Here is a 10825-nt window from a genome sequence, read left to right as displayed (position 1 = left end):
GTACGGCTTATTCAGAATTTTGCAGCGGAAAACATAAAACTAACTTTTAGGTTCATAAGTAATCTTATTACATATTAGGTCCAAAACCAATTAAATGAAATAAGGAAATACGAATAGTACGACAAATTTCAAATCCAAGTTAACAAATTAAATCACTTAATTAAACGAATAGAACTACAAGCTCTCTAATCCCGATCCCAATGATGCATCATCTTCAAACCTGTAGATGGGCAACGCTTATTGATCCTTAGAGACTGCTCACCAAAGATGGGTCATCACAGGATCAATAAGGCATAGCCATGATCAACACACACAAACAAAGCACGTAATCAGCAAAGCTGAGTACTACATACTAAAACAACAACAATCCTAGCATGATACTACCAAACCAACAACCCTAACATGATACTAATAAATATAAGTAAGGACAGACAAAACATAATAAATTGACGATTATACTTGACTAGACTAAGCTAGGCTTAATAACCATAATATTATTTTAGTTGAAATAGACAATGGACCGAGTTGACCATCCAGAAGTCTTCACTAAGGAAGACGAGGTACGGGCGCGACTCCGTAACCTCAGTGACCTGCGATATCGAGGAACGTTTAAATAAAAATAGGACACGGTGATCAATCCGGTCCGAATTAAAGGCCATGGGCTACCACCATGAACCCCAACTCCTGTTTGTCCGTCACTTCAGACGTGCACAGTCTAAAGCTATTGCTATTCAGTTTCACTTTACATGATTTACAAATTGAGATTCCGTTATGACTCAACCATTACATAAGACAGACAATTCACATTTGTTCACAACTGTTTTTATCTTGGAATTAAGTAAGTGATCATAAAAGCATCAATCAAGACTCATTCCAACTTAACCAACCTTTCCTTTAACCATGAGCAACCCTGTATATGGGCATAAAGTTTCAACTTACTAAACAAGGTCCTCCGCCCTTATAAAGTAGTGAAAAGATAGAAAGGGAACAACAACCAATTGATCCAACCCAATCATATAGAATAATCTAGTGTTCCCAACCAACATGTTTGTATCAAACATCCATACTAACATGTTACAGTTCTTATAGTGCAAAATAAGTTCAATAAGTTTGTCCAACAGTATTAAACATGCACATTCAATATAACCCAGTTCGTCCATAATATCAACATCACCAAGTTCAACAATAATATCAACATAACCAAGTTCAACAACAAGATTCAACATGGTTTCAACAATTAGCACACGTTCCAAGCACACAGGTATGTACGTACCTTGTGTAAACAAACTGCAAGACCACTTTAATAATTCAAAAGTCGCCTACAAAGAATTCTCCGCCTAAAAACAACCAACAAGGATTCCCAATCAACTTCTAATCGTTCACAGCTATAATAACACATTCTAACTACATCCTAAACATATTTAGAATTCTTTTTCAATAACAAAACTTGAATATTTGATTTCCTAGCATAAAAATTATTGAATTAGTGATTGAAATTCGTTGAAAACTCTTTGCAAACATCGTACTTTAAATTTCCGGCAATATAACTAATTTCAAACTACTCCAAAACATAATTAGCATGTTTAAAATCATAAAAATAATAATTCAATAACTTATAATCATCCTAACATGAATTTAAAATATTAAAACCTTAAAATTCGTGCTTTAAATAATTCGAATTCTCGTTTCAAACCAATTATATAATCTGCAAATTTAATTATAAATCAAGCGAAATATATAATCTGAAAATGTATAACTTAATAAAAAAAAATCATAAATTTAATTCAAGACACATAAATTAAATTATTAAAACGTAATTAAAGCATTAATTAGTTTTAAGGATTTAGAAATTAACCAAAGGAGAGAGGAGGGAAGCTGGCCGACGGCGGGCTGCGCGACGACGGTGCAGGTGGTCGCCGAGGTTGGGCGACGCTTGCTGATGGTGGTGGTTGAAGGTAGTCACGCCGAGGTGGTTGTGCAAGCAAGGGGCTGCGACTGCGTGCGTGACAGGAAGAATAGGGAGGCTGCAACAGTTGGGCGGCGCGGTGCGGCAAGGGAGGCCGTGAGGTGGTGGTCGCGGCTGCAAGCGGCGCGTAGGTACCGGTTCAAATCAACAGAACCAACGAGTGAGGGAAAAAGAAACGAAAGAGATAAGGAAAGAATAAGAGGAGGAGAAGAGATAAGGAGTACCGGAACGACGGAGAAGGGAGGAACGCCGACGGTGGTTAGGCGGCCGAAGGTGACGGCGCAGAGGTTCCGGGAAGCTGAAGCAAGGAGGAGGTTTGAGAAATTTCACGTGAAACAGCAATACGTGATTTTTCTTGTTTGGTGTGGGTTAGAGGGTTTTTTTTTCCTTTTCCACGTGAAGTTGAAGGAGATGAGAGGAAAGACTTATGGGTTTATCTATCTTGGGCTTCACCAATTTGGGCTAGGATTAAAATTAAGTTTGTTTGAATCCAAAACGGTTAGGATTGTTTTCCAAAGTCAATCGAACGTGTTTTCGTAAAACGAATTGTTTCAATGTAAAGTTCTAAAATTATTTTGATTTCATAAATCGTTAAAAATTTAAAATGTAATTAACTTAAATAAATATACGTTAATTATATATTTATTATTAAAATTCGTAAATTCTATTAAAATATAAATAACTATACGTTAAAATATATTAATAAAATGTATAAAATTACGGGGGATTACAATCTACCCCTCTTAAAAGAAGTTTCGTCCCGAAACTTGACACGAAAATTCACACATTTTTCAAAAGTTTTCAACTTATTCTTACTGTAGGAGTACTTTGTGCCACTCTTGTGCACTCTTTTGCCAACTCAAAGATGCTTGTGTTACTCATGAACACCTTTTTCTTATGCGGAGAATTTATTTACTTTGCACCAACATGTATAAGTTGCTAATAATTAGCATAAAATGCATGAAATTGCTATAAAAGTAGGTAAAAAGCGCGAATTTCTATCGCATTCTACCCCCTTAAAGAAAACGAGTTACGCCCTCGTAACTCATCTCAGGGAATAACTTTTGATACTTCCACTTCATCGAATTATGTCCCCAATACAATATTTTCACTCAAATCATTCCAGCAATGGACTTCTACACTTTTTCCACACAATGCCTCAACATGTGACATCGTAATGCTCGCATGGTAACTATCGATGCACGACAATTCAATCAAATCTAAATGATCTCCCAACTTCTCTTTAAAGTCAATAGTACATGCTCTCAACTTATCTCCCATGGTTTGGTTAGTGCTCTCAAGCTGACCATCGGTTACAGGGTGGAAAGCAGTATCATTTTCAATGTTGTCCCCGAGCTTCAACTGGACCTTATTGCCAAAATTTCAGACTTTTGTGCTCGGTAAGGATCTTACATGTTGCCCTATAAAGGTAATGCCTCCGAATATTCGCATATAACACAATAACAGCTAGCTTTAGGTCATGAGTAGGTTAATTAGTCTCGTAAGGTTTCAACTGACGTGACAACGAGTGTGGGGGTCAAATGTTCTTTTACAATCTGGAAAGCTTTCACAAATTTCTCCCTTCACTCAAACTTTGATTCCTTTTTCATCAGATTGGTCATTGGTCTTGCTATCTTCGAAAAGTCTCTCGGAAACCTCCTATAATAGTCAAATAGGCCTAGGAAACTTCAAACATTAGACACGTTCTTTGGAGTAGGTCACTCACTCACAGCTTGAACCTTAGCAGGATCTACAGACACTCCTTCTGCTCCACTTTCCTTTTCTACTGAACCTCATTACGCCTTTCATGGATGTATAACTCTTGGGCTTCAATTCTAGTATTTCACCAATTCATATATTCCCCTCTTTTCAAGACAACAAATTTCTAACGATCCTGGACCACTCGAATCACCTCTTAATGTTACTCCCTTACGTAACGTAGTTTTCGATCAATATAATCCTTCACTTTTCCACTGGTGTCACTTATACACACATGACTTCAAGATTTGTATACTTCATTTAAGAAAAAAAAAACTAGATTCTTTCTAAGCGTCTCCAAAGTAATCCTCAAGATTTCATTATGCTCTTTTTTTGCATTCTTTGAATAAATCAGGATACCATCAGTAATATAATAACAAACTTAATTCGGAATTCGTGGGAAATCTCATTCATCAATTCCATATTTATGGCAGGTGCATTGGTTAACCCAAAAGACATTACTCTAAACCCATAATGACAATAACGAGTCCTAATGAGGTATAGGCCCTTATCATCTATCCTCAATTGGTGGTACTTCAACACAAATCAGACTTTGAGAACACACTCGCCCAATTCAATTGATCAAATATGTCATCTATCCTAGGCAAAGGATACTCGTTCTTGATGGTGTTTAGCTCCCTAAAATCGATGCATGATTCCATACTCTTATCTTTCTCCTTAACAAACAACTCTTGCAATTGTGTCTTAATTCGCTCATTTCAGGAGGTGTCATGCTATAAGGTGCTTTGGATATAGGTGTCGTTTCAGGATCTAAGTCTATAGTGAACTCAAAAGCTCTAACAGGTAACATACTTGTAATTTCACTCGGAAACACATCAATGAATCCACTCACAATGGCAACATCCTCGATTGTCACTAACTTCTTTAATCACCTCTGACACACTACAGAAAATAGTTCGTACTCCCTATTCATCAATTTCCTCACTTGCATTACGGAAATAAGTAAAGGTTCTTGGACTTTTCAAAACATCTATATGAGGTCAATTTTCCAATAAGGTTCCTTAAACTTACTTTCTGAACTTCACAATCTACCTTAGCCTTGTACACACTTAGCTAGTCCATCCCCGAAATTACATCTAGGTCCCTCAGACTAAACTTTATCAAATCAGAAGGAAAAACACAATCTTTTGTCTTCAAAGGCAAGTTCTTAAACAACTTGGTACACTTTATGGTTACACCAGTAGGTAGACTAACAGGTAAATCAATCGCCTCGAAATCTACTAACTTCAACTTTTAACAATAGAGCACGAAATAAAAGAGCAAGTTGCCCCTGAATCAAACAATGTTTTAACTGGCACGGAGTTAATAGAAAAGTACCATAAACTACATCTGCAAAACGTTCAGCTTCACTTCTACTCACAACGAATAGTTTATCCGGAGCCTTATCCTGGTTGTTATTCTCATTAGCAGACTTATGGAAGTTCTCTTAGTTGTTCTACGCCCCTAAAGGCTTCGACCCTAATTTCCTGACTGGTTAAATCCCTACTTTACCTGGTTACCACTCCCATTACCATTTTCATTCATATTTCTCTTGAAATTTCCTTGGTTTTCCCCAGCATTAAACTCTTTTCTTTTCTCCCCAACAACAATATTTTTCTTGTCCATTCTAGACTGCAACCCATAAATATGAGCCGCTCCCCCATACACAAAATCCAAAGATGTAGAGGTTTCCCCACCTAATTCTAAGGTGGTCATGCTATAAATCTGCAATAGTATTCATCGATGGTCATGCTCCCCATACTAATGTTTATGAATTCCTAAACTTTCTGCTTTCTCATAAAAGGTAGGGTAAACCTTTCCCTTAAGGCAGTAACAATTGAATCCTAATTGAATCTTTCAGCAGCGCTAAGCCTAACTCTATTTCTCTCCACTGTAAATCGGCTTCATCTTTCAAATACATGACAACTTGACCCACTCTCATATTCTCAAAACAATTCAAATCCCCAAACAATTTCTCAAACTCTCCAATCTGGTTTTCTAAAAAGGTGGGGTCATCTTTTCCGCCAAGAGGCGAATAGCAACAACTAAGTCATTATTGTTGGCCATTCTAGAACGCGACCTGCAATTAGTATACTCTACTTTAGGTTTGAAACATCACCTATACGTTATCCCATACAATTTAATACTTGAATTGACCATAAAGTTCGCCTCAACCAACAATGTTCACATTAATACACATCATTTATGAAGGCACGACAATCGTTTATGAAGGTGCAACGATCGTCTACAAGATGCAATAATCATTGAAAAATAATCATCCTCGATAATTCACGAAAGACATTCACACACTGCACATAGGGCATAACCTTTTGAATCATATTGGTCATGAGGGTCTAGATTGGCCCTCACTTCCTTTATGTACTCAAATCATTTAATATTATTGTGGCAATTAAATTGATCCACAATTCACACTGAGTATGCAACCAATGGAAAATTAATCCATGACGTGTTACCTAAAGGTTGGGGTATTATGGAATCCTCAAAATAGAATAAAGAACAATTCCTTGAAAACTTTAACTTTTATTGCTAACTCCATAAAGATTTATTACATCCTTCAAAATAATAAAGAACATTTCAAACTTCAATAAACTTTAACTTTAAACTATTGTAGCTTCGCTACTTATTCTCTAAAACATAAAAGAGTTAAATTAACTATTTATGACTTCAAAATATTTGTGGCCTCTTGCCTATCCATTGCTCCTGAAACTTGCGGAGTGAAATTTAGATCTCAAGATCATCAAACTCTTCCTCAGGGTCTTCATCTTCTTCCATATCTTCATCTTGATTAGGCTCATTTGCCACCTGCTGCTCACTTTCGAGATCTGCATCTGAATCACTAGAAATTTCAATGGTTGGCTCATGAGCCACTAGGTTAGGATTCTCTGCCTCAACACCTACATTCTCACTCTCCACGGCTACATCATTTTCCTCTAGGTCATTATTTACACTTACTCCCATAGGTTCTTCTGTAACTGCATCTCCAACATGACTCCCTACGATTTTACCGTCTCTAAACCCACTTTCTGCCGCCTCAATAATGGTGGTCAGAATTTCTGAATCATATTTCCATCTACCATCCCAAGTCCCATATTTAGCCAGGTTTGGAGTTCCATTATCAGAATGCATGTCTTTAAACTTTTCCTTGAGTTCTAGGTATGGAAATTTGTTAGGTAAGCAATTAATGATAGTAGCTGCTATGATATCCTTTCTCATTAAGATAGGTTGCCCTTGAACTTTAGCATAATATTCACATCCAAACATGATTTTCTTCACGTAAATATCTGGGGTTTCTATATCAAGTTTCTCGAAGGATCCTATGTTGGTGTACTTGGAAAGAAACATTTTATTCCTGAAATAAACAATTCCATGTCTCACTAACGTTTTTCCAACCAAATCATAGACAAAGTTCAATAACGCAATAAATTTGGTGGAAGCAAACAATTCTTTATGCACATTTAAATGTAACACTTAAACAATTAGTACACGAACGTTCATAACAATCAATTTCTAATGCTAGCGTTGACTAGCCATTAATGCACATATAATTCTATCTTATATGCCCTTCTTATACTACCCATCTCTCATAAGCTAAAGCATTGAAATAATTTAAATAACAAGGTAAAAGGACGCTAATATAATAACATAAATAAAAATATAAAATAAATAAAGTAAAATAAATTAAGGAAATGCGTAGCGAATAAATTAGAAAATAAAGTTATTAATTCGAAAAAGATTTATATTTTCTTATAACGAATTCTAACTCTTGAAACAACTAAAAAAATGTACTCATTTTTTTTTTTTTTTGAATAATAAATAATAAGAAAAATAAAAATGTCGAAAGTATCACTTTAACTTGAATAATAATTTGATTTCGAACTTAAATAAGAAATATCATATACTTTCAAACAAGATAAAAGGAAATCGGCCCCCCAAAAAAAAGTACCAATTTTTTTTGAACACTATAATACGTAGAAGCTCGATTTTTAAGAAATTTATTTTAAATAACTAGATAGTTAGGCGCCTAAAATTTTATTAAAGTAAAACCTTAGCTTCTAAATACCACTTTGTAACACCCCGACAATTCTCCCTTTTCTAAAATAACCTTTTTATATAAAACATAGAGAATTATCAAGGCATTATCGCCCGTGTGAAAACGTACGGCTTATTCAGAATTTTGCAGCGGAAAACATAAAACTAACTTTTAGGTTCATAAGTAATCTTATTACATATTAGGTCCAAAACCAATTAACTGAAATAAGGAAATACGAATAGTACGACAAATTTCAAATCCAAGTTAACAAATTAAATTACTTAATTAAACGAATAGAACTACAAGCTCTCTAATCCCGATCCCAATGATGCATCATCTTCAAACCTGTAGATGGGCAACGCTTATTGATCCTTAGAGACTGCTCACCAAAGATGGGTCATCACAGGATCAATAAGGCATAGCCATGATCAACACACACAAACAAAGCACGTAATCAGCAAAGCTGAGTACTACATACTAAAACAACAACAATCCTAGCATGATACTACCAAACCAACAACCCTAACATGATACTAATAAATATAAGTAAGGACAGACAAAACATAATAAATTGACGATTATACTTGACTAGACTAAGCTAGGCTTAATAACCATAATATTATTTTAGTTGAAATAGACAATGGACCGAGTTGACCATCCAGAAGTCTTCACTAAGGAAGACGAGGTACGGGCGCGACTCCGTAACCTCAGTGACCTGCGATATCGAGGAACGTTTAAATAAAAATAGGACACGGTGATCAATCCGGTCCGAATTAAAGGCCATGGGCTACCACCATGAACCCCAACTCCTGTTTGTCCGTCACTTCAGACGTGCACAGTCTAAAGCTATTGCTATTCAGTTTCACTTTACATGATTTACAAATTGAGATTCCGTTATGACTCAACCATTACATAAGACAGACAATTCACATTTGTTCACAACTGTTTTTATCTTGGAATTAAGTAAGTGATCATAAAAGCATCAATCAAGACTCATTCCAACTTAACCAACCTTTCCTTTAACCATGAGCAACCCTGTATATGGGCATAAAGTTTCAACTTACTAAACAAGGTCCTCCGCCCTTATAAAGTAGTGAAAAGATAGAAAGGGAACAACAACCAATTGATCCAACCCAATCATATAGAATAATCTAGTGTTCCCAACCAACATGTTTGTATCAAACATCCATACTAACATGTTACAGTTCTTATAGTGCAAGATAAGTTCAATAAGTTTGTCCAACAGTATTAAACATGCACATTCAATATAACCCAGTTCGTCCATAATATCAACATCACCAAGTTCAACAATAATATCAACATAACCAAGTTCAACAACAAGATTCAACATGGTTTCAACAATTAGCACACGTTCCAAGCACACAGGTATGTACGTACCTTGTGTAAACAAACTGCAAGACCACTTTAATAATTCAAAAGTCGCCTACAAAGAATTCTCCGCCTAAAAACAACCAACAAGGATTCCCAATCAACTTCTAATCGTTCACAGCTATAATAACACATTCTAACTACATCCTAAACATATTTAGAATTCTTTTTCAATAACAAAACTTGAATATTTGATTTCCTAGCATAAAAATTATTGAATTAGTGATTGAAATTCGTTGAAAACTCTTTGCAAACATCGTACTTTAAATTTCCGGCAATATAACTAATTTCAAACTACTCCAAAACATAATTAGCATGTTTAAAATCATAAAAATAATAATTCAATAACTTATAATCATCCTAACATGAATTTAAAATATTAAAACCTTAAAATTCGTGCTTTAAATAATTCGAATTCTCGTTTCAAACCAATTATATAATCTGCAAATTTAATTATAAATCAAGCGAAATATATAATCTGAAAATGTATAACTTAATAAAAAAAAATCATAAATTTAATTCAAGACACATAAATTAAATTATTAAAACGTAATTAAAGCATTAATTAGTTTTAAGGATTTAGAAATTAACCAAAGGAGAGAGGAGGGAAGCTGGCCGACGGCGGGCTGCGCGACGACGGTGCAGGTGGTCGCCGAGGTTGGGCGACGCTTGCTGATGGTGGTGGTTGAAGGTAGTCACGCCGAGGTGGTTGTGCAAGCAAGGGGCTGCGACTGCGTGCGTGACAGGAAGAATAGGGAGGCTGCAACAGTTGGGCGGCGCGGTGCGGCAAGGGAGGCCGTGAGGTGGTGGTCGCGGCTGCAAGCGGCGCGTAGGTACCGGTTCAAATCAACAGAACCAACGAGTGAGGGAAAAAGAAACGAAAGAGATAAGGAAAGAATAAGAGGAGGAGAAGAGATAAGGAGTACCGGAACGACGGAGAAGGGAGGAACGCCGACGGTGGTTAGGCGGCCGAAGGTGACGGCGCAGAGGTTCCGGGAAGCTGAAGCAAGGAGGAGGTTTGAGAAATTTCACGTGAAACAGCAATACGTGATTTTTCTTGTTTGGTGTGGGTTAGAGGGTTTTTTTTTCCTTTTCCACGTGAAGTTGAAGGAGATGAGAGGAAAGACTTATGGGTTTATCTATCTTGGGCTTCACCAATTTGGGCTAGGATTAAAATTAAGTTTGTTTGAATCCAAAACGGTTAGGATTGTTTTCCAAAGTCAATCGAACGTGTTTTCGTAAAACGAATTGTTTCAATGTAAAGTTCTAAAATTATTTTGATTTCATAAATCGTTAAAAATTTAAAATGTAATTAACTTAAATAAATATACGTTAATTATATATTTATTATTAAAATTCGTAAATTCTATTAAAATATAAATAACTATACGTTAAAATATATTAATAAAATGTATAAAATTACGGGGGATTACAAATATACTCTAATTCAGGTTCAAAACTTTACTTATATTATCCTCTAGCAATGCAATATCACATCAACATTCAAAATGCACACGAACTGAACAATCATGCAAAACATTCAACTGAGAGGCAAGAAATAACTTCAATCATCACGAATAATAAGGTAGAATAAAGAAGAAAACATTCCCCTTACGTGCCCGTAATAAACTTTGATCCTTTAGATAGTCAATAATCTAACT

The 10825-nt window shown here is 35.7% G+C and overlaps 1 protein-coding gene and 1 long non-coding RNA gene across 3 annotated transcripts; both read right to left on the bottom strand.

The window, feature by feature from the left end:
• On the bottom strand, nucleotides 1-2377 carry LOC130467875 (uncharacterized). Its single transcript, XR_008927859.1, has 4 exons — nucleotides 2191-2377; nucleotides 1856-2080; nucleotides 1274-1337; nucleotides 1-254 (listed from the first exon to the last, which is right to left on the bottom strand). It is a non-coding gene; the product is annotated as an uncharacterized lncRNA (long non-coding RNA).
• Nucleotides 2378-5820: 3443 nt separating this feature from the next.
• On the bottom strand, nucleotides 5821-10440 carry LOC130467874 (uncharacterized). 2 transcript variants are annotated; one of them, XM_056836859.1, is made up of 4 exons: nucleotides 10091-10440; nucleotides 9756-9980; nucleotides 9174-9237; nucleotides 5821-7094 (listed from the first exon to the last, which is right to left on the bottom strand). In XM_056836859.1, the coding sequence occupies exon 4, from the start codon at nucleotides 7085-7087 to the stop codon at nucleotides 6467-6469; it is 621 nt and encodes a 206-aa protein (XP_056692837.1). In that variant the 5' UTR covers nucleotides 7088-7094; nucleotides 9174-9237; nucleotides 9756-9980; nucleotides 10091-10440; the 3' UTR covers nucleotides 5821-6466. The 2 variants fall into 2 exon arrangements, 1 of the variants encoding a protein (XP_056692837.1); XR_008927858.1 differs by lacking the exon at nucleotides 5821-7094 and adding an exon at nucleotides 7858-8154 and having other exon boundaries at nucleotides 10091-10278.
• Between the last annotated feature and the right edge of the window lie 385 nt (nucleotides 10441-10825).

Source organism: Spinacia oleracea, chromosome 2 (genome assembly GCF_020520425.1).
Source record: "Spinacia oleracea cultivar Varoflay chromosome 2, BTI_SOV_V1, whole genome shotgun sequence".
NCBI lineage: Eukaryota > Viridiplantae > Streptophyta > Magnoliopsida > Caryophyllales > Amaranthaceae > Spinacia > Spinacia oleracea.
Note: the sequence above shows the minus strand (reverse complement) of the source record. Positions and strands in the feature narration are given on the sequence as shown.

Bases quoted from the DNA above. Each gene is read 5' to 3' on its own strand.
- LOC130467874 (XM_056836859.1), bottom strand. From the start codon at position 7,087: ATGTTTCTTTCCAAGTACACCAACATAGGATCCTTCGAGAAACTTGAT.